Below are 22,817 nucleotides of genomic sequence, written 5' to 3'. Positions count from 1 at the left end.
CTTATTTCCTATTGGCCAACAGTGTTTTATTCATTAAACAGTATGAGAAACATATACAGAATGACATCTCCCATCATCTCCTCTTTTCTGTCTAAATAAAAAGAAGGGTTTTAAGCTTAACATATCAAAATATATCACATAACAGTTATCAAATAAGAATCACAGTTAACAATATTTAGTCCATTAACATTTAGCAAGATTAAAAGAAAGTATTCTATCATCTATCCTATATTTGTGAGTCTAAAGTCATATATGTAACTTATCTTTAAGCATAACTAAGGAAAACTCTAACCATAACTATCTGTCTTCAAATCAACGACCACAGAAGGATAATATATAAACTCTAGATATGATAGAGACATCTTGCCTGGTTAGTCAACCGAAGTTCTTCTGTAATTTTCCATCTTCAGCCCATAGGCCATAGTGTGTCTAGTAGACTCTTCAGCAAAGCACCAAACTTTAAACTGTCTTCTTGTATTGGCAGTTCTTCAGTCACTTTTCTCTGTGTCCTTCAGACTGTCTGGCAGACTCTTCCATGAAGCAGGAACTCTATAGCAATGTCCATCTTGAATCAGCAATCATATTTCTGTGGGTCCTTCATGTCCAGTTTATATAGCACAAAGTCAAACAGTCCAGACAAGAGCAGTGTCTTGTCCAAATGGCTCGTCTTGCTATATTGAAAGTAACCTCCATAACAAGTTTCTTCAAAGTCCATCTTTATCTTCCTTTTTGACGAAGGTGGTATTGCCAGGAGCATTTATGTCTCATTGTCGAGAAAAACCCTAAACCATTTTAAATGCCATATTCTGTAGGTCTTTGAAAGGTTTGAAGAATTCCTATCTCAAATACATCTCTGTGTATCTTGAAAACCTAACTAACTTAACTCTAAGCTTTGACTATCATAGATAATTATCTATAATCTGTATGTACTACATTATACATTATACATAAATGAGCTATATAAACACAATACCTAAACAAGAGAAATATACATATCACAAAATTGACCTTAAATTGTATCAATAAATGAACATCCATTCCAAAATACATATCTATACCATAATTCACTTTTTACCTTTAAAAAGATATTGGTTGTGATCATTATCCATTTATAACTAACACCATTTTAATGAAAACAAACATTTATAAACAATATTTGGGAATTTGGGTGTCGTTCTTTCCAAACTACTTCCTGCTGATAGGTGGCGCTGTCATGGGGGAATCCTAAGAACACGCAGAAATCCTGGTTGTAGTCTGCGAGGCTGCTTTGTCCAAGCTGTTTGGAATGTTGGATCACCAGCGACTCTGTTTCAGGGGGCTTGGCTTGATCAAACCACATTACTCTGGAAGGAATCCACAGCTTTTTATTTTCTGTGGAAACAAAAATAAAAATCCTTTTCCCCAGTAACTTGTCCTTAGACTTAAATTTTGGAGTCAAAGCATTTTTAAAATATATAAATTGAATTAATTCAGCAGCATTTGTTTTACCAGCAGTCAAACAATGCAAAGACAATGTAATACCATACAGTAACCAGATTCTCTCTGAGCTTTTCATCTTTGCGTGGCTTTATTATTACTCTGTTTCTTTTACTTTTTATTTATTCATTTTTTGAGACAGGGTTCATCTGTGTAACTCTTATCTGTCCTGGAATTCACTCTGCATACCAGGTTTACTTGGAATCACAGAGATCTGCTTGCCTCTGTCTACCAAGTGCTGGGATTAAAGGTGTGTGCGACCACACCTAATTCCTGTCTTTTTAAAACCATTTTCTTTTTCTCTCCCAAACCTATGTATTTTTTAAAACACACTGTAAAACTTTAGAGGTTTTTCTTCATATGAATCTGTCTTTACTGTAAATCTTTAACTTTTTCTGGCCACAAGTCTTTTGTCTGGTAAACAACAACATTGCTGAAATGAAAATCATAGCTGTGTCAGCCACTGTTTAACAAAGATGGCGGTGGCGGGTACTTTTACTGCCAGCACTGAAAGCTGTGCTCACCGCCTTGGTCTGCGCTGCCATCTCCAAGCATGCTGCCAGCTTGGAGATGTGGTCATTGCCATTGGCAGCTATCATACACACCAATAAATTGTTAGCAGAGTTTCTTAAAAGCTATGCGGTTTTTTTGCCGCTCATGCTGAGTCAGGAATCCTCCCTTAAAGGAGCCGCGCAAATATCTGCTTGTCTCTTGCAAAGCAGATTCCAACCAAGAAAAATGCTGCTATCAAAAAACCTTGCTTGTCTCTGTTCTTTTGTTTGTAAAACCCCTTTTAAGCTTTTGTTAAATTTTAAGTGGAAGTTCTTATTAGCCACGTGGGCGCCATTTGTAACGAGTAGGCTTTTTCTGCCCGCCGACACCTGGTCTTGTCCTGCTGCCAAGAAGCCAGCCCCAAATAATGCACAGAGACTCTGTATTTGATACAATGCTATTGCCCAGGTGCTAGTTTCTAATCGCCTAACTCTGTCTTAATTATTAACCCATTTCTATGTATTTCCACATGGATGTGGATCATATGGATATATACCAGAGAGAGGAATTGCTGGTATATGTGGTGGACTGATTCCCATTTTCCTGAGGAACTGCCACACTGATCTACAAAATGGCTGTAGATGTTTGCACTCCCACCATTAATGGAGGAGTGTTCCCCTTTCTCCACATCCTCTCCAGCATAAGTTGTCATTGGTGTTTCTAATTATAGCCATTCTGACAGGAACAATTTGGTATATCAGAATTGTTTTGATTTGCATTTCTATGATGACTAAGGATATTGAGCACTTTCTTAATTGTCTCTTAGCCATTCTGTTTGCCTCTAGTGAGAATTCTCTATTCAGTATGTACCTCAATTTTTAATTGGATTAGTTGGTAATATGGTGACTGGTTTCTAAAATTTCTTTGTATAATTTGGAGATCAACCCTCTGTCAAATGGAGGTTTTGTGAAGACCATTTCCCATTCTGTGAGTTTCCATTTGGACTTGTCAACTGTATCCTTTATATTACAGAAATTTCTCATTTTAAGGAGGACCATTATTAATTGTCAATCTCAATGTCTGTGCTATTGGTGTTATGTTCAGGGAGCAAACCCATGAAAAATTTTTTTAAGGATACCTCCCACTTTCTCTTCTAAGACCTTCAGTGTGGCTGGATTCATGTTGAAGTCTTTGATCCATTTGGACTAAAGATTTGGGCATGGCAATTGACATGGTTGTATCTGCAGTCTTCTACACACCATTATCCAGTTGTGCCAGCACAATTTGTTGAAGGTACTTTCCTGCTGTCATTATATTATTTAAATGTCTTTGTCCAAATCAGTTGTTCAGAGGTGTATTTGTTAATATACGGATTTTCTATTTAATTATAGACCTGTGTGTCAATTTTTGGGACAATACCAAGCTGCGTTCAGGACTACAGCTCTATATTAGATCTTGAAGTTGATGATGGTGATGACTCCTGATGTTCCTTTATTGTACATGGTTGTCTTGGCTATTCTGGGTCTTTCCTTTTTCCATATTAAGTTGACAATTATTTCTTTCAATCTCACTGTAAAATTGTGATGGGATTTTGATGGGGATTGCATTAAATCTATAGACTGCTTTTGGAAAGATTGCCATTTTTATTATGGTTATCCTACCTATATATGAACATTGAACATCTTTCCATTTTCTGGAATCTTCTTTAATTTATTTCTTTAAAGACACACACTTCTTGGTATATAGGTTATTCACTTGTTTGCCCAGAATTTCCCCAAGATAATTTATGTGTTTTTGGCTATTATAAAAGGATTTTTTGAGTTAATCTTATCATTTTTTTTAAATATTACATATCAATCCCAGTTCCCTCTCCCTCCCTTTCTTCTTCCTTCACTCTTATCCTCTCTGCCCCCTCACATGCACCCTGACCACCCTCACCTCCCATCCCCCCTACCCCAATTCCACATGTAGGGCAATGCTATCCAGGTGGGGTCATGTATCTGTCAAGTGATTTGAAGTAGGGACTAGGACTTCTTTTCTCTCTCTAGTTTAAGGGAGTATCCCTCCATGGGGAATGTGTCCACAAGGTGCTTTTTTGCACCAGGAATACATACCAGTTCCACTGTCTGAGGTCCCTTGGACTGCTCTATCCTTCTAGCTGAGACCCATATTCAGGGGGTCTGAGTCAGTCCCATGTTGGATTCCCAGCTATCAGTCTGGGGGTCCTATTAGCTCTTTCTCCTGTTCAGGTACCCTCTCTCTATGTGTTTCTGCAACCTAAACATAGTAAGAGAAATATAAAGTAAAGCAACAGCCAACATCAAACTGAATGGAGAGAAACTTAAGCCAATTCCTCTAAAATCAGGTACATGACAAGGTTGCTTACTCTCTCCATATCACTACAGTATTGTACTAGAATCTCTAGCTAAAGCAATAAGAAAACAAAATGATATCATGGGGATCCAAATTATATCATGGGGATCCAACCTGTCTCTATTTGCAAGTGATATGATAGTTCACATAAGCGACCCAATAAACTCTACAAGGGAACCCCTACAGATGATAAATACTTTCAGCAAATCAGCAGGATACAATATAAACTCAAAAAAAAAATCAGTAGCCCTACTTTATTCAGTTGACATAGAGGCAGAGAAATAAATCAGAGAAACATCACACTTTACAATAAACACAAACAACATAAAGAATCTTGGGGTAAAACTTACCAAACAAGTGATAGACCTAAATAATAAGAACTTTGTGCCTTTAAAGAAAGAAATTAAAGAAGATACCAGAAATGGAAAGATCAAGCATGCTCTTGGATAGGTAAGATATATACAGTAAAAATGGCAATCTTGCCAAAAGCAATCTACAGATTCAATGCAATCCCCATTAAAATGCCACCACAATACTTCAGTGACCTTGAAAGGATAATAATCAACTTTATATGGAAAAACAAAAGACCCAGGCTAGCCCAAACTACCTTGTACAATAAAAGAACTTCAAGAGACATCACCATCACTGAGTTTATGCTCTATCAAAGAGCTATAGTTATAAAAACAACTTTGTATTGGCACAAAAATAGACAGGTAGACCACTGGAATCGAATTGAAAATCCTGATATTAACCCACACGCCTATGAACACCTGATTTTCAACAAAACATCTAAAAGAATACAATGTGGTGAGGAAAGCATCTTTTTTTTTTTTTTTTTTTTTTTTTGCATATAGAGTATTTTTTATTTAATTTTATATAACAAAGTCCAATTAAATGAAAACAAACATTTATACACAATATTTGGGAATTTGGGTGGCGTTCTTTCCAAACTACTTCCTGCTGGTAAGGGGCGCTGTCTTGGGGGATTCGAAGAAGATTCAGATATCCTAGCTGTAGTCTGTAGGGCTGTTTTGTCCAGCTGTTTGGAATGTAGGATCAGCTTGTACTCTGTTTCAGGCGGTCTGGTGTGATCAAACCACATTAGTCTGGAAGGAATCCACATCTTTTCATTTTCTGTGGAAACAAAAATAGAAATACTTTTCCCCAGTAACTTGTTCTTCAACTTAAATTTTGGAGTCAAAGCGTTTTTTTTTTTTTTTATTATTATTATTTTACATGTCGATCCCAGTTCCCTCTCCCTCCCTCCCTCCCTCCCCCCAAGCCCTCCCTCCCTCCTTCCCTCCCTTTTGCCCTCTCTACCCTCTCCCATGCACTCTAAACACCCTCCCCTCCCAACCCCCCACCACAATACAATATGTAGGGGAATGCCATCCAGTTGGGGTCATGTAGATCTGACAGGTCCTGTGAAGTAGGGACTAGGGCTTCTCTCCTATCTCTAGAATAAGGCAGTTATCCCTCCATGGGGGATATGTTTGCAAAGTCCTTTTGTGCACCAGGGATACATCCTGGCTCCACTGTCTGAGGTCTCTTAGACTGCTCAGACCTTCTGGCTGAGACCCATATTCAGGGGAGTCCGAGTCAGACCCCTGTTGGCTTCCCAGCTATCAGTCTAGTGGCCCTTAGCTCCTCCTTGTTCAGGTAAGCTGTCTCTATGTACTTCTACCGCATGGTCTTGTCCTCTCCATCTGCTTCTGGGTTCTAGTTTGACTCAGTGTTTATGTATGGGTGTTTGCTCCTGTTTTCAACAGGCATTAGTTGAGGACTCCATGGAGAAGTTAGTTGTTGATCTCACTCTCCGGGAAGGGCATTTATGATAGCCTTTCCACGGAAGCTGAGATTGTTAGTTGGGAGCAGTCTTGTAGTTCCCTCGACCTTTCTTTGTGTTCAACTTTATCTTCAAACCAATATTGGCTCCTTCTTTTATGTTCTCTCTCTCTGTCTCTGTCTCTCTCTCTCTTTCCTATTTTCCATTCCTAACCAGGCTCAATCCTCCTAGTCGCACATGCCTTCCTCTCCTCCCTCTCATTTTCTCCTACTTCTCTCTCCATTAGCTGTCCTCCCCCACTATACCTGAGGTCTGGGGGACTTGTCCCTTCCCAGTTCTGTGAGGGACTTTATATGAATCTCTTAGAATACAACTTGTATCCTAGTTCCTCTGGTGATGTGAATTATAGGCTGGTGATCATTTGATCTAGGTCTAAAATCCATATATGAGTGAGTACATACTGTGTTCCTCTTTTTGTGACTGGGTTACCTCATTCAGGATGGTTTCTTCAAGTGCCATCCACTTGCCTGCGAATTTCAAGATACCATTATTTTTTTCTGCAGAGTAGTATTCCATTGTGTAGATGTGCCACATCTTCATTAACCATTCTTCAATTGAAGGGCATCTAGGTTGCTTCCAGGTTCTTGCTATTACAAATAGTGCTGCTATGAACATAGATGAACAGATGTCTTTGTTGCATTGATGTGAATCCTTTGGGTATATGCCTAAGAGGGGGATTGCCGGGTCCTGTGGTAAACTAATTCCCATTTTCCTGAGGAACCGCCATACTGATCTCCAAAGTGGCTGTATGAGTTTGCACTCCCACCAGCAGTGGAGGAGTGTTCCACTTTCTCCACATCCTCTCCAACATAAGTCATCACTGGTGTTTCTAATTTTAGCCATTCTGGCAGGGGTAAGATGGTATCTCAAAGTTGTTTTGATTTGCATTTCCCTGATAGCTAAGGATGTGGAGCATTTTCTTAAGTGTCTTTCAGCCTTTTTGATTTCCTCCATTGAGAATTCTTTCTTCAGTTCTGTACCCCATTTTTTAATAGGGTTATTTGGTGTTTTGTTGACTAGTTTCTTGAGTTCTTTGTATATTTTGGAGATCAGCCCTTTGTCAGATATAGGATTAGTGAAAATCTTTTCCCAGTCAGTGGGCTGCCGTTTGGTCTTGTCAACTGTGTCCTTTGCCTTACAGAAGCTTCTAAGTTTGAAGAGGTCCCATTTATTAATTGTTTCTTTCAGTGTCTGTGCCCCTGGAGTTATGTTCAAGAAGCGGTCTCCTATACCAATTTGTTCAAGGGTACCTCCTACTTTCTCTTCTAAGAGGTTCAATGTGGCTGGATTGATGTTGAGGTCTTTGATCCATTTGGACTTGAGTTTTGTGCATGGCGACAGACATGGGTCTATCTGCAGTCTTCTACACACCCTCATCCAATTGTGCCAGCACCATTTGTTGAAGATGCTGTCTTTGCCCCATTGTATCATTTTAGCTGTTTTGTCGAAAATCAGGTGTTCATAGGTGCGTGGATTAATATCAGGATTTTCAATTCGATTCCATTGGTCTACCTGTCTATTTTTATGCCAATACCAGGCTGTTTTCAGAACTATAGCTCTGTAGTAGAGCTTAAAGTCAGGAATGGTGATGCCTCCTGATGTTCTTTTATTGTATAGGGTTGTTTTGGCTATCCTGGGTCTTTTGTTTTTCCATATAAAGTTGATTATTATCCTTTCAAGGTCGGTGAAGAATTGTGGTGGGATTTTAATGGGGATTGCATTGAATCTGTAGATTGCTTTTGGTAAGATTGCCATTTTTACTATGTTTATCCTACCTATCCAAGAGCATGGGAGGTCTTTCCATTTTCTGGTATCTTCTTTAATTTCTTTCTTTAGAGTCACAAAGTTCTTATTATATAGATCTTTTACTTGTTTGGTTAGCGTTACACCAAGATACTTTATGTTGCTTGTGGCTATTGTAAAGGGTGATGTTTCTCTGATTTCTTTCTCTGCCTCTTTGTCGTCTGAAAAAAATAGGGCTACTGATTTTTTTGAGTTTATCTTGTATCCTGCTAGTTTGCTGAAGGTGTTTATCAGCTGTAGGAGTTCCCTGGTAGAGTTTATTGGGTCGCTTATGTAAACTATCATATCATCTGCAAATAGAGACAGTTTGACTTCTTCCTTTCCAATTTGGATGCCCTTGATCTCCTTTTGTTGTCTTATAGCATTAGCTAGAACTTCTAGTACGATATTGAAGAGATATGGAGAGAGAGGACAGCCTTGTCTTGTTCCTGATTTTAGAGGAATTGGCTTAAGTTTCTCTCCATTCAGTTTGATGTTGGCAGTTGGTTTGCTGTATATTGCTCTTATTATGTTTAGGTATGTTCCTGTTATCCCTGACCTCTCTAATACCTTTATCATGAAAGGGTGTTGAATTTTATCGAAGGCTTTTTCTGCATCTAGGGAGATAATCATATGGTTTTTCTTTTTCAGTTTGTTTATATGGTGGATCACGTTGATAGATTTTCGTATGTTAAACCATCCCTGCAATCCAGGTATGAAGCCTACTTGATCATGGTGGATGATTTCTCTGATGTATTTTTGAATTCGGTTTGCCATTATTTTATTGAGTATTTTTGCATCGATGTTCATCAGGGATATTGGTCTGTAGTTTTCTTTCTTAATTGTGTCTTTGTGAGGTTTGGGTACCAAAGTTATTGTGGCCTCATAAAAAGAGATTGGCAATAAACCTTCTGTTTCTATCTCGTGGAACAGTTTGAGGAGTAGTGGTATTAGTTCTTCCTTGAATGTCTGGTAGAATTCTGCACTGAATCCATCTGGCCCTGGACTTTTTTTCGTTGGAAGGCTTTCGATGACTGCTTCTATTTCATTTCGGGTTATAGGTCTATTTAAGTTGTTTGTCTGTTCTTGATTTAATTTTGGTAAGTGATAGTTATCCAGAAACTTGTCCATTTCCTTTGAATTTTCAATTTTTGTGGAATACAGATTTTCGAAGTATGACCTGAAAATTGTCTGGATTTCCTCTGTGTCTGTTGTTATGTTCCCCATTTCATTTCTGATTTTGTTAATTTGCATGTTCTGTCTCTGCTTTTTCGTTAATTTGGATAAAGGTTTATCAATCTTGTTGATTTTCTCAAAAAACCAACTCTTTGTTGCATTGATTTTTTGTATTGTTTTCCTGGTTTCTATTTTGTTGATTTCAGCCCTCAAGTTGATTATTTCCTGGCGTCTGCTCCTGCGGGTGAATTCGCTTCTCTCTGTTCTAAGGTTTTCAGTTGCGCTGTTAATTCATTTATGTGACTATCCTCTGTTTTCTTCATATGGGCACTTAGTGCAATGAACTTCCCTCGTAGCACTGCTTTCAAGGTGTCCCATAAGTTCGGGTATGTTGTATCCTCATTCTCGTTGAATATTAGAAAGTCTTTAATTTCTTTCTTTATTTCTTCTTTGACCCAGGAGTGGTGCAATTGCACATTGTTAAGTTTCCATGAGTTTGCAGGTTTTCTGCTATTTGTATTGTTGTTGAATTCCAATTTTAAAGCATGGTGGTCCGATAAGATACAGGGGACTATTTCTATTCTCTTGTATCTGTTGAGGTTTGTTATGTCTCCTAGTATGTGGTCGATTTTAGAGAAGGTTCCATGTGGAGCAGAGAAGAAGGTATATTCTTTTGTCTTTGGATGGAATGTTCTATAGATGTCTGTTAGCCTCCAGTTGAGACATAACTTCTGTTAATTCTTTTGTTTCTTTGTTGAGTTTCTGATTTGTGGTCCTGTCTAGTGTTGAGAGTGGTGTATTGAAGTCTCCCACTATAAGTGTGTGAGGTTTTATATGAGCTTTGAGTTTTAGTAGTGTTTCTTTTACGAATGTGGGTGGCTTTGTATTAGGGGCATAGATGTTCAGAATTGAGACTTTGTGTTGATGGATTTCTCCTGAGATGAATATGAAATGACCATCTTCATCTCTTTTGACTAGTTTTGGTTTGAAGTCTAGCTTGTTAGATATTAGGATAGCTACGCCTGCTTGCTTCTTATTTCCATTTGATTGGAAAATCTTTTCCCAACCCTTTACCCTGAGGTAATGTCTATCTTTGGAGCTAAGATGTGTTTCTTGTATGCAGCAGAAGGATGGATTCTGTCTTCGTATCCATTCTGTTAATCTGTGTCTTTTTATAGGTGAGTTAAGACCATTAATGTTGAGGGTGAGTAAGGACCATTGATTGTTGATAGTTGTTTGATTTAGGTTTGTTGTTGGCAGTGGTATTGTGAATATATTTGTTCTGCTTCACCCTAGGTTTCTGGTGTAGTTGGATTATCTGTTGCCTACATTTTTGTGGGCGTAGTTACCTTCCTTGGGTTGGAATTTTCCTTCCAATACTTTCTGTAGGGCTGGATTTGTAGATACATATTGGGAAAATCTGGTTTTGTCATTGAATATCTTGTTCTCTCCATCTGAGGAAAGCATCTTTAACAAATGATGCTGGCACAGTTGGATGATGGTGTGTAGAACACTGCAGTTAGACCCATGTATATCGCCATGCAAAAAAACTTAAGTCCAAATTGATGAAAGACCTCAATATCAATTCAGCCACACTGACCCTATAAGAGGAGAATGTAGGAGGTACCCTTGAAGAAATTGGTATAGGAGACCAGTTCCTGAACATAACTCCAGGAGCACAGACACTGAGATCAATAATTAATAAGTGGGACCTGCTCTAACTGAGAAGCTTATGTAAGGCAAAGATCACAGTGGACAATACCAAATGGTAGCCCACAGACTGGGAAATTATTTTTACCAATCCTACATTTGACAAAGAGCTGATCTCCAAAATATACTAAGAACTCAAAAAACTAGTCAACAAAACACCAAATAACCCTATTAAAAAATGGGGTGCAGAACTGAAGAAAGAATTCTCAACAGAGGAAATCAAAAAGGCTGAAAGACACTTAATAAAGAGCTCCACATCCTTAGCTATCAGGGAAATGGAAATCAAAACAACTTTGAGATATCATCTTACTCCTGCCAGAATGGCTAAAATTAGAAACACCAATGACAACTAATGCTGGAGAGGATTTGGAGAAAGGGGAACACTCCTCTAGTGTGCTGGTGGGAGTGCAAACTCGTACAGCCATTTGGGAGATAAGTATGGCAGTATGAACAGAGAGTTGACACACATCAGATATTTTTCTCTCTGGGATCTCATGTAACTGAACATCTTTTGGCTGAAGATCTTACCAAACATCCCCTTCCATGTGAATTTTCTCTAGCCCTCAGAGTTTATTGTTACATGAAAAGTGCACAACTTCAGCACACTGCTCACATACATGGGGTTTCTGTGAAGGGTGATTTTTCATGGTTTTAAAAATTAAAGGTACATATGAAGGCTTTAGTGTTTGATTCCTTCACAGAGTTTCCTCAATTATGTGTTATTTTATCACTTTTGAGATACAGTAGCCCATCACTCACCATGTTGTGCCTTTCTGTTTTCCCTTGCTCAAAGCACAGAACACAAAATGAGTGGTGCCAGATTCTCTCCAATCCAAGCCTAAAGCCTGGGACAGGAAAGGCCCTGCAATTGGCAGGTTGCTGAGGGCCCTGATTGGCTGATAAGGGTGGGTGACTGGAGCACCACCCAGATGGTTACAGTGGGCTTAAAGACACACCCCAGACAAAGGACCTTTTCAACATGAGCAGTGACATGATTTGTATAGCACTTGGCACTGACTACAAAGCAGGCGCTGCTCTCTTGCTGCACTCCATAGGCTTTTCCCCTTCTTCCTCCTGGGTACAAAGTGGCTAGCTAGCTTATACAGCCCACTAGACTTACTACTATGTGCATAGAGTAATTTTCTGTCAAAAAGCTGAGAGCCCAGAATGTTAACTACAAAGAGAGATTTGGGGATACAAAAAGTGGTGTTTTTTTGTGGCATTAAACTGAGCTCAGTGTAAACACAATGAGGTTGTCACAACAGCCCAAGTGGGGACTGTGTAGCAATGGCTGAGAGGAATCTCGAATGGCTACCTGTCCAGAGCATCACACCACATGTGTTTATGTCTCCTGGGAAAAAATGGCCATGTCCCTGCAGGCTCTTACTTGGTGGGTTGATTGGAATGGGTGCTGGGCGTATTTTGTGCTATGGCCATGATAACAATAATGCTTTTGATCCTGGGTGTTTTGGCCTGTAGCTCCACTGTTAGTTCAAAGATGCCTGGAGAACACTTAGATATAGTTTCAGAAACTGAAAGAGATACAGACTTAACAATCAGTAAATGGATGTTGTCCTCTGTGTCCTTACTTACAATACTCACAGTGCAGGTTGAGACTCCAGGTGTCAGCCCTAGGCCTGATAAATTAATATAACTTAAGCTTTTGAAATTCTCTCCCTAGAAGACCCTGTGTGTCAATAGCCAACCCTCAGCAAAGCTGCTGTGGAATTTAGTAAAAGGAAAACAGTACAAGAGTTCTTAACAATACTGTTATAAGTTTATGACTATCCTCTAAAATTAGTAGATCAATGTAAGAGTTCTTATCAATGCTGTTAAAAGTTTACTGCTAAAAGACAATTACTTTTCTCTAAACTCAGTAAACCAAATCTCTGGTACACTGACCACAAGCAGGCAAAAATAAGTGTTTTTTTGATCTCATGCTTCAAAGGAATTACTGATATTTTTATAATATGTCTGTAAATTGCGACTAAAGATCTGTTGAACTTTCTGTATAAATACCCAATACTCTAAAGTAAAAATAGCAGCAGTTGCAAATAGCAGCATCCTCGAGTGTGTTAGTGTCTGTCTGTCAAACCAAAGCCACTCCTGACCTGGTCATCTGAGTTTTAGTCCCCATGCAGACCCATAACCCACTGACCAGTCTGTAGAATGAGGTGTTATTGGACAGGTTGTACAGGAACTTCCAACTGTCAGGAAATAAAAGCAGGTACCAGATCAAAAAGATGATAATTTTCTTTCTCTCATCAGAAAGCTTGGTCATTGCTCTATAACTGTAGGAGTTTTATTCCTGAACCTCATAAAAACCACTTAACAAACACAAAATTATAAAAAGACTATTCTTCATGGAAAGTTGAAAATTTAGAGAGGAATGGAGCTAGGAAGATTTTTGTGTATGACCACTACTGCTAGCCAGCACATCTTACTCAGTGAGCAGTTTTAAACAATCTGCATTATTCAAGAATTCAAGCTTTGTAAGACCCTCAGAATGAGGAGTCTCCCAGTTTCCGTCAGTATCCCCAAGAACTCAATGTCCAGTCCAGTTGCTGCAACATGCAAGAGGCTTTAATGAACAGGAAACATTTGTGCAAAGGGGCCCCTCCATCATGCAGACTAGTGAGAAGCCATCTCCCCCTCCACCGGGCACAGGTGTTTTTAAAGGCAAAACCCCCAAGCTTAGGGAGGGGGTGGGACCCTCTGTCCATTGAGTACATGACCCTTTGAGGCTGGTTTCCCTATTAGGGTCAACAGACCTTAGGGCCTCAGGGTGTGCTAATTAATCTTGTCTGGGCAAACCGGAGGTGCAGTTATCTCTTTGCTTCTTAAGGACCCCATTCACCACCTGCTGACTCACAAGAAAGGAGGGGCAGTGTAAATTCTTGGAATCTTGTTTTCTCAGGTCCGTGTGAGGGGAAGTTAGCAGATTCCAAGGAACAGATATTGCTAGGGGTTAACTTTCCAGGTTAGTATGTCCTTCATTTAAAGTGGGGCGTTTCTCTAACTTTACTTTTTTGTCTTTCACGCCCTGTATCTTATCTCTAGAGAGTAAAGTTCTAGTAATCTGATCTACAAAGCACCCCACCCAGAACCCGCACTTTCCCCACCCTGTGTCCTACTGCGCCCACTGCTCCACTGGTCTGGTTGAGCACTGGGACAGAGAGCGGGTCAAAAAAAAACACCTCCACCTCCTGAAAATTTCTTGGACCTGCTTTGAAAATACTGGACCCATCTATCCCGCTGGAGCAACCAGAGTGCCCGCCTGCCTGATGTTTATCCGTCATTACTGAGGCTCTGCCAGGGGAGAGACCTCCTAGAGTGACTGGAACAGACAGAGTTACAGACATTGAGCACCTCTCACAACTCTGTCCCCAGGAACTCCTTCTCAAACACACGGTTCCGGGACTGTCCCCTGCACCGCTCACAAGCGGCTGCGATCTCAGGACTTCCGCCTTCCGGTCACGAACTAAAGCTTCCGGTTCGTGGCTGTCAGTGTCCCCGGAAGACACACATGGAAAACATGCTTCTAGTTCCACCCGGCCAAACTGACACACGATTTCCGCTTGTGAACCAAGGACGTCAGGCTTCCAGTCACTGACTTGAGCTTCACACAAAATGGTCCCCAGGAAAGGTTGCAACGAAGAGATGCACAACTTGAGTTCCACCCGTGAAGTAAACAGGACGGAGTGCCCTGCGGCCTGAGTTCCGCTTCTGGCACATTACTTCCGCTTACGGATGGTGCAGCATGCGATTCCCTGCCCACCGGGCGGCGATTAAATCGGATCCGCTTTCGGCCCAGGAAGGGAATTGATCGCATCGGACATTGCGGGCCCGATAGGAAACGCCTTAAGGGACGGGACTAACAGGTCCAAGTGAACAGGTCAGAAACGGCTGATTCCGACCGCAAAAGAGGCAGCACAGAGCATATTCCCTGTCACTTATCGAGGCGGTAGGTGGGACTTCCGGGTGCGGCGAACAGGGCAGAAACAGAGATCGCAACCCTAGGTCCGTGCCCCCCTCTGGTTTTCGCTGTTTCCCTGTTTATGCCACGGTTGGCAGCAGGGTTCCTGTTGCCGGGGAAACCGGGTTGGGACTTCCTGCAACATGGTAAATCGGGGCGGGACTTCTGCATGGGAGCATTGACAAGGAATTAATGACTTAGAGAGGTTCCCAGGGGATGGGCGGTGTCACGGGAGCCGTGATGTCAGAGGAGTTACAGGCGTGGCCTGTAGGGCACACAGATGTCAATCAAACACCTGTCATTCAGTCATTCATTCACTCATTCATTCAGTCATTCACTCAGCCACTCATTCATTCAATCACTCATTCATTCAGTCATTCATTCAATCATTCATTCATGTAGTCATTCATTCATTGATTCAGTCATTAATTAGTTCATTCAGTCATTCATTCACTCATTCAGTCAAAGGTCAGTCATTCATGAAGTAATTCAGTCATTTCAGTCATTCATTCATTAGCTCATTCATTCATTCATACATTCATTCATTTACTCATCCATTCAGTCATTAACTCATTAATTCATTGTACAATCATTCATCCATTCAATCACTTCCTGTGTGTGCTGGAGGTGGGACTTGCGGTCCCTGAGGCTAAGGCTCTGACATAGACAGGCAGTAGGCAGGATTTCCTGTTTCCTTTTACCTACACTGTAGCCAATGGTCATCTTGAACCCCGCCGTCTTTTTTGTACACCCAGGGGCAGGAAATAAGTCCCATCAACTCAGAGGAACCGGAATTGGTTGTCTCAAGCCGGAAGTGGACAATTTCTGGTCCCTCCCAGAACGGAAGTGAACCCCCCAGACTGGAAATGTGTGATCCTTTCAACATGGAGCTGGTTCCACTCACCAGGCTGCTGCAGGGGAAGTGGGTGGTGCTGGCGGTCCCAGGAGATGGGACATCCTGTCCTCCATGGTGACTTCCAGGGGCAGGGCCTGCTCTGGGATTGTCAGCTGTGACTTCCAGGGGTGGGGCCTGCTGTGACTGACAGCACACCACCACCCCCCAGGGACTGCAGTTCGAGGTCGTACCCTCCCACTTCCAGGAGTCCCTGGAGAAGGCGAGATTTCCGGCTCCGCCCGAATATGCCCGGGAGACAGCAAAGCTGAAGGCTCTGGAGGTGGCTTCGTGGCTGCTCAGGGTGAGGAGGGCCCCATCCCTTCTGGTCAGGTGGTAGGCCACACCCCTTCCTTTCGAGGCCCCGCCCACAAGCCTGCCCCGCCCTCTGCTCTGCAGGACCTGCACCCTCCTGATGTCATTATTGGAGCTGACACCATTGTGGTGAGTGAGGCCCTGCTCCTTCCGGCCCTGCCCGCCCTGCCCCTCACTGACCCGGCCCCTTGGCGTCTGGCTCCGCCCACTGCAGGCCGTGGATGGCATCATCCTGGACAAGCCAAAGGACAAGGATGATGCCTACAGGATGCTGCGCAGGTGGGCGGGGCCTGAAGGGGCGGGGCAGACCCACCCAGGGCAGAGTGTGCGGGGCCTCTGCATGGAGCTCCAGCCTCTGCCCACCCCAGCCCTGCCCCTTGCCAACCACGCCCTGTCCCGCCTTCCCTGGCCCCGCCCAGGCTGAGTGGCCAGCAGCACAGTGTCATCACCAGTGTGGCCATCTTGAGGCCACTGTGGCGGAGGCAGCTTCAGGAGCCAAGTTCCATATGCCCAGAGGCCCCAGAGGCGGAAGGGGACCCAGAAGCAGAAGTGGAATTGTCACTGTTCCACGAAGAGACCCGTGTGACATTCTCGCGGCTATTGGAGCCACTGCTGTGCGAATACGTGGAGAGCGGGGAGCCTCTGTGAGTGGGTGTGGGGTGGGGTGGGTGGGGCCAGGAAACCTGGAAGTGAGGCCTGAAAAGGAAGAGCTGTCCCCGGCGGGCGTGGGTGTGGCTGAGCATGGCACCTGGTGTGACTTCGTCCCTGCCTTGCACCCAGGGACAAGGCTGGCGCCCATGGGCTTCAGGCGGGAGGTGGTGCCCTAGCAGAGCGCGTGGAAGGAGATTTCTTTAATGCCGTGGGGTTTCCACTCAACCGCTGCATGCGTGAGCTGGCTGCCATCTTCCCTGATGTGGGACCACACGTCCCTGTCAGCCAGCGTCCGGCCACACCCCAATAATGAGGATTGTAGATGGAGAGTGAGTATGTGAGTGACAGTCTGGGCGGGAATTCTGGTGAGAGAGTGACTGAAGGGGCGGGACTTCTGGTGAGTTTGTGAAGCAGTGACCCATTTCCCATTATGCCCTTGGTGCATTGTGTTTGATTGACAGAGCAAGGTTCCCTCAAGTGCATCACTTCCCAGTGCTAGGACACAGGACATGGGGTGAGGTGTGTGGAGGCAGGGTTAGGGGACAGGCCCACCGAGGGGAGTACACCTAAACCCGCCCCTGTGGCCCTGCCCCTCCTGATGCCCCGCCCTCACCATCTCCATGGGCCCTGCCCTTGCCCCCACTGGGTCCTGCATGAGCAGCTTCACTATCAGATGCCTGTGATGGACATTTGACATCAGGAGCAGGGTCAGGGGAGGCCCCACCCCCTGCCCGCACTCTGATTTGCATATTCAAGAGCTGCCTGGAGACTCAGAAGACATCAAGTACAGAAACTGCTGGGGTTAATTTGCATGGCCACACCTCCAAATGACCTAACCTGCATGTATTTGCAGGTCAAAGTCCCAAACAGATGGGAATACTTGCATTCATTTGCATAGCAAAAGCATGCAAAGCAGCACAAATTTGCATATTAAAGTGTATTTCCGAAACTGGGGTTTGCTCATTTACATACTCAAATGTGAAGCCCCAATCAGACTTCCAGATTTTCAGGCACTGTGCTTATTTGCATAATCAAAATTACTAGTGCATCCTTTACATAACAGTTTAGTAGCCTCATTTGCATATTTAAATGAGTGGCATGTTTTTACTGCTCAGCATCAGGCCCCACCCCTTCAGCACTACCCTAGCTCACCTGTCCCCTACCCCGAGGTCACAGTGTCCAAGGTCACAATCAGTGACCCTCTCCAGGCCCTGCCCTCAACCACACCAGGCCCTTCCCCACTTTCTCTCCTAGGGTCCCCGAGGGCAGGGCCGGGGTCTGGGTATTACCTATGGTGCAGACAGGACTTGGTCCAGGCAGTGACATCACAGGAAATTGTGACTGTGAGCAGGAAGTGCCCTCCTTCCCTACCCTCACCATCTCCACCCCCAGCTGGGCATGGCAGGAGTCTTCTACCAAACTCTTAGGTTACCAAGCAGCAATGCTAGGACCCAGAGGGCGGTGGCCATGGTGAGCAGGTTATGAGAATAAAAACCCTGAGGATGATGAGTGTGGCCCCTGTGACATCACAGAGCTCACCCCTCCTGGCCCTTGTAATGTCAGTCACCGCATACCCTGCCCCTCCAGCTGTCAATCACTACAGACCCCACTTCCTGCCTCTGGGCCATGAGGTCTGCTGAGGGTGTGATCTACAGGCTGACTGGGCAGGGCCATGTCAGCTATCTTCATAACGGTAGAGGGGCAGGCTGCAAGCCGAGGGCAGAACTTCCTGGCAAGGGAAACCTGGCAGTAGAGACTCAGGTCAATCATCAAGGGTGGGGCATGAATTCTGTTCCCAGATCGCAGCCAAGGCTGACCTGAGACAAGGCCATCAGGAACTTTTGTAACTGCTGTGGCTGGGACTGCATTTCCCAGCATCCTATGCGGCTGCTTACTGCTTCGCTGCCCAGAGACTTCTGGGTTTGGATGTTCATGTCCAGGACTGCATTTCCTAGCATTCTGTGCAGTCGATTCCTGCCTTTATGCCCAGGGACTTCCGGTTTTCATCTGTACCGGCCAGGGACTGTAGTTCCCAACATGCTCTGCGGTGGCTTTCTGTTTTTCAGCAATGAAACTTCCAGTTTGTAGTTTTTGGAGGCCCAGGACTCCATTTCCCAGCATTCTCTGTGGCCACTTCCTGCTTCCCTGCCCAGGGACTTCTTATTTTCATCTTTGGCAGCCAAGGACTATATTTCCCAGCATCATTTGTGTCCGCTTTTCTATGAATGGACTTCCGGTTAAAAACTTTGGGGTCCAGAACTGCACTTCCCAGAATGCTGTGTGGCTGCTTCTTTCTTTTCTCCCCTTGACATTCTCTTCTGGACTTCAAGGCCCCTAACTACAGTTCCCAGCATGTGCTGGGCTTGTTTCCATCTTTTCATTTCCTAAACTTCTTCTGGTCTCTGAGGCTCCAGGACTCCATTTCCCAGCTTCCTGTGGTGCTGCGTCCTTTTTTTCAGTCCTGAAATTCCACCATTTAAAGGCACATAATAATTTAGAAATATTTGAGACTTAGAACAGTTGAATTTAAGTTGTATGAAGTTAGCTTACATTTACATAAAGTTAAGTTGAAATCGAATGTACAGATATATTATTCAGGACTGGGTAAATTGAGAAGGACAAGAGTGTGAAGCTATGTATAACATAGTCAGAGAAAAAAGATATTACAGACAAAGAATAAAAGGCAAACGGTAACTGACTTACAGGTTCTGTTGGCGGCAGAAGCTGGCTAGACTCTTTCTGCCTAGATGGCTGATGTAGCAGAAAGAAGAACCATGGTGGGTAAAGCTAGGCCACATGGTCAAGATGGTGGCTGCCTTAAACACATTCCCAACAGCTGAAAGAAATCGTAAAGTTTTGAGATATAATTTTGTCTTGAGCAGATGCTGCCTCAGCCCAGCCCACCATGCTGAGACAGGTTGCAGCTGGGGCAGGCAGGAGAATTTGAGCATGCCGGGAAGAGAACCAAAACAAGTTTAGGGAAAGAGATTGTTTAGCAGAGATATAAAAAAAAAACGCCTTCCATCTATCTGTTCTCTGGCAGTAATTTGAAAGATCCCATAAAATATCGGGATCTAGAGAGCTGTTACGTGGCCAATTTAAATTATTTTCTAGGGGATATCTAGGCTACTTTTCAGTACAAAGGTAAATAAGTCTGGGTGACTTTACAAGTGGCATTAAGTGAAAGGGTTTTAAATTTTCTATCAGGCATCCCAGTGGAGTGGTGGGGGATATTTCCTTGGTCGGTTTATTCCCCATGAGTGGAGTGAAAGTGACCATGCAGTCTTGGAACTCATCAGCCCAAGAGTGTGGCCACACGATTTGCAAGAATGGCAGAGTGTTATTCGAAGCTCGTTAGCCCGAAAACGTTGCCAGGACCAACAGAGGCCGGAAATACTCAGCAGTCTGAGAGCAGAGCCGATATACCACACTGGGCTGTATGTCTTCCACCCATGGAATGTACCTGACCTTAAGGAATTGGGTTAAAATGTAAAAGGGTACCTTACCTAATTGAAGCCTGTGTGGAGTGGTATTTCCAGTGAACGGGGGGGGGGGGGGGGGGTGGTGGAACGCTGGTATCTGAAACAAGATCCTGAGTGTTTCTGGCTGGCCGCCCACCGGCAGACAGCTGTCAGTGACCCTCACATAGAGTCTGCCTGGGTTTCGGCACCAATGTTGTTCTTTTGCTGTGCAGATAATGCCTAAGAAACACAAATGCGAGACTCAGGGCCCACGTGGAGATTTTTGAGAGAAGGGAGAGAAAGAGGGGGTAGCTGGTGGCCAACTGAAAGCAGGAGAGAAAGGGGGGGGTGTGGGGCACTTGCTTTAAAAGGGGAGGCTTGCACATGTGTAACTGAGTCCTCTGGCAGCCAGGTAAACCTTGAGCCATCAGGTAAAGCTGATGTAGCAATGACATGGCCATGAGGGTCCCGCCCATCATCAGGATGGGGGGGGGGTCAAATGGCTGCTAGTTCCTAACAATCAGATTACTAAGCGGAGTCACTATTTAGCTACACATGTAGTTAAGTGTAAGCCACTAGTTAGCCACAAACTAACCCACTAGTTATCCACACATACTAGCTCACTAGTACCCACACACACCATGCCACTTGTTAGCCACATACTTAACTCACTATTTAGCCACACATATGAAGTCACTAGTTAGACAAACACCTAAATCAATAGTCAGCCCCACACCTTTGTCACTAGTTAGCCACAAAAACTAAGCCACAAGTCCATCACACAAATAAAGCAGTACTTAGCCACACACACTAAGACAGTAGTTAATCATACACCTAAGTTACTATTTACCTACATGTCTAAGCAGTAATTAACCACATTGCATAAGTCACTAGTTAGCCACAAAGCTAGGTTACTAGTTAGCCACAGTCTCTATGTCTCTAGTTAGTTACACACAATATATCACTACTTACCCACCCATACTAAGTCAGTAGTCAGCAACACATCTAATTTACTAGCTAGTCACAAACACCAAGAAAATAGTCAGCCACACACACACTGAGATAGTAGTTAGCCATGCACCTATGTATTTCTATGTATTTAGTCAACTACACACCTAAGTCACTAGTTAGCTACCAACACTAGGTCACTAGTTATCCACACACATTAAATCAGTAGTTAGACACACACACTATGGCACTAGTTAGACACATACTAAGTCTGTCTAAAAGAAAAACAGCTCACACTAAGGTGGTCCCAGGACATGGGAATCAGGCCTTTATTCCCAGCAGCAGGCATTTGGAGATAGGAGTGACATGGCTGGACAGAGAGAGGAAGATAAGGTAGAGGAGCGAGAAGAGCATGTTGTGAGATGATTTTGTTTGAGAAGTTAGTCTGAGGGATCGAAGTGATAGGAGTCAATCTGAGGAGGCAGTGTGAGGACAGGAACACATCGCTTGTCTGAGAATAGGTAGAGATAACAACTCTAGTAGCCAGATGCTCTGAATCTGTGATCCTTCAATTTTCACCTTCCCCTCCCTGTTAGATTACTGTGAGTTTTTATTATTAAGATCTATTAGAACTTGTGATGGAAGTGATGATCTCTCTGTGAAGGTGTGATATTTCAAAGTCAATAGAGGTAAAAAATTTAAATTATTAAATTATATTAACTTTGTTTTTTTAAAATTACATTGGTATCGTTTAATGTTGTTAATTTGTAAAATTTTTTTATTATACTTATAAAACCAGTTCCCTCCAACTTACTCCCACCCTCCTTCTTCCCCTCCCAACTTCCCGGGCTCCCAGCCATTCTCCCCTCCCATCCAAACAACACTATACACGTAGGTGGATGCCTACCAGGAGGGGTCATCTAATTCCTTCAAGTCATTTTAAGTAGACACTAAAATGTCTCTCCTGTCTCAATGTTAATGGAGTATCCCTCCATGGGGATTTTCCCCCAATGTGCTTTTTGTAACATGGATACTTCCTGGTCCCACTTTCTGAAGACTGTTAGACTGCACAGGCCTTTTAGCTGAGACCCATGTTCAGGGGTCTGTGTCAGTCCCATGTTTGATTCCCAGCTATAAGCCTGGGGCCCCATTATCTCCTCCTTGTTCAAATCAGCTATGTCTTTGGGTTTCTGCAATATGGTCTTGTCCTCCCTCTCTGCATATGGATTCAATTTTGGCTCAGTGTTTAGTTGTCCAAGGTTGCTTCTGTTTCCATCAGCTACTAGTTGAGGTCTCCATGATGGTGGATAAGTTACTCATTGATCTCATTGCCAGCGAAGGGAATTTATGGTTGCCTTTACACTGTTGCTCAAATTGTTAGTTGGGGTCATTCTTGTAGGGCTCTGCACATTTCTCTAGGTTCTATTTCCTCTTCTAACCTATAATGGCTCCCTCTTTTATAGTCTCTTTCTCTCTTTTTCTTTCCTCTGTTCTGCTCTCCTCTCTTCTCTTCCCTTCTCTTCTCAAGACTATTCCTCCCTTGACCAAATATTCCTAGACCCACAATCTTTCATCTCCTCCCATTTTCATTGTGCTAGTTCCCTCTCCACTCACTACCCGCCAATACCCACCCATATGCTCTGAGGACCTTGTCCCTTCCTGCTCCTGCGAGTGTCCTCATGTAAAACTGTTAGAATCATCCTTCTATTTTCTCTGGCA

General features: G+C 43.3%; 1 protein-coding gene across 2 annotated transcripts; it reads left to right on the top strand.

Moving 5' to 3' along the window:
- The first annotated feature begins 14,417 nt into the window (after positions 1–14,417).
- LOC127214628 (probable bifunctional dTTP/UTP pyrophosphatase/methyltransferase protein) lies at positions 14,418–17,511 on the top strand. 2 transcript variants are annotated; one of them, XM_051174966.1, is made up of 8 exons: positions 14,418–14,819; positions 15,587–15,801; positions 15,896–16,027; positions 16,123–16,167; positions 16,253–16,317; positions 16,458–16,682; positions 16,819–17,018; positions 17,151–17,511. In XM_051174966.1, the coding sequence occupies exons 2-7, from the start codon at positions 15,799–15,801 to the stop codon at positions 16,997–16,999; spliced, it is 651 nt and encodes a 216-aa protein (XP_051030923.1). In that variant the 5' UTR covers positions 14,418–14,819; positions 15,587–15,798; the 3' UTR covers positions 17,000–17,018; positions 17,151–17,511. The 2 variants fall into 2 exon arrangements, with proteins under 2 accessions (XP_051030923.1, XP_051030922.1); XM_051174965.1 differs by having other exon boundaries at positions 16,819–17,026.
- The last annotated feature ends 5,306 nt before the right edge of the window (positions 17,512–22,817 follow it).

This window comes from Phodopus roborovskii, unplaced genomic scaffold, assembly GCF_943737965.1.
Source record: "Phodopus roborovskii unplaced genomic scaffold, PHOROB, whole genome shotgun sequence".
NCBI lineage: Eukaryota > Metazoa > Chordata > Mammalia > Rodentia > Cricetidae > Phodopus > Phodopus roborovskii.
Note: the sequence above shows the minus strand (reverse complement) of the source record. Positions and strands in the feature narration are given on the sequence as shown.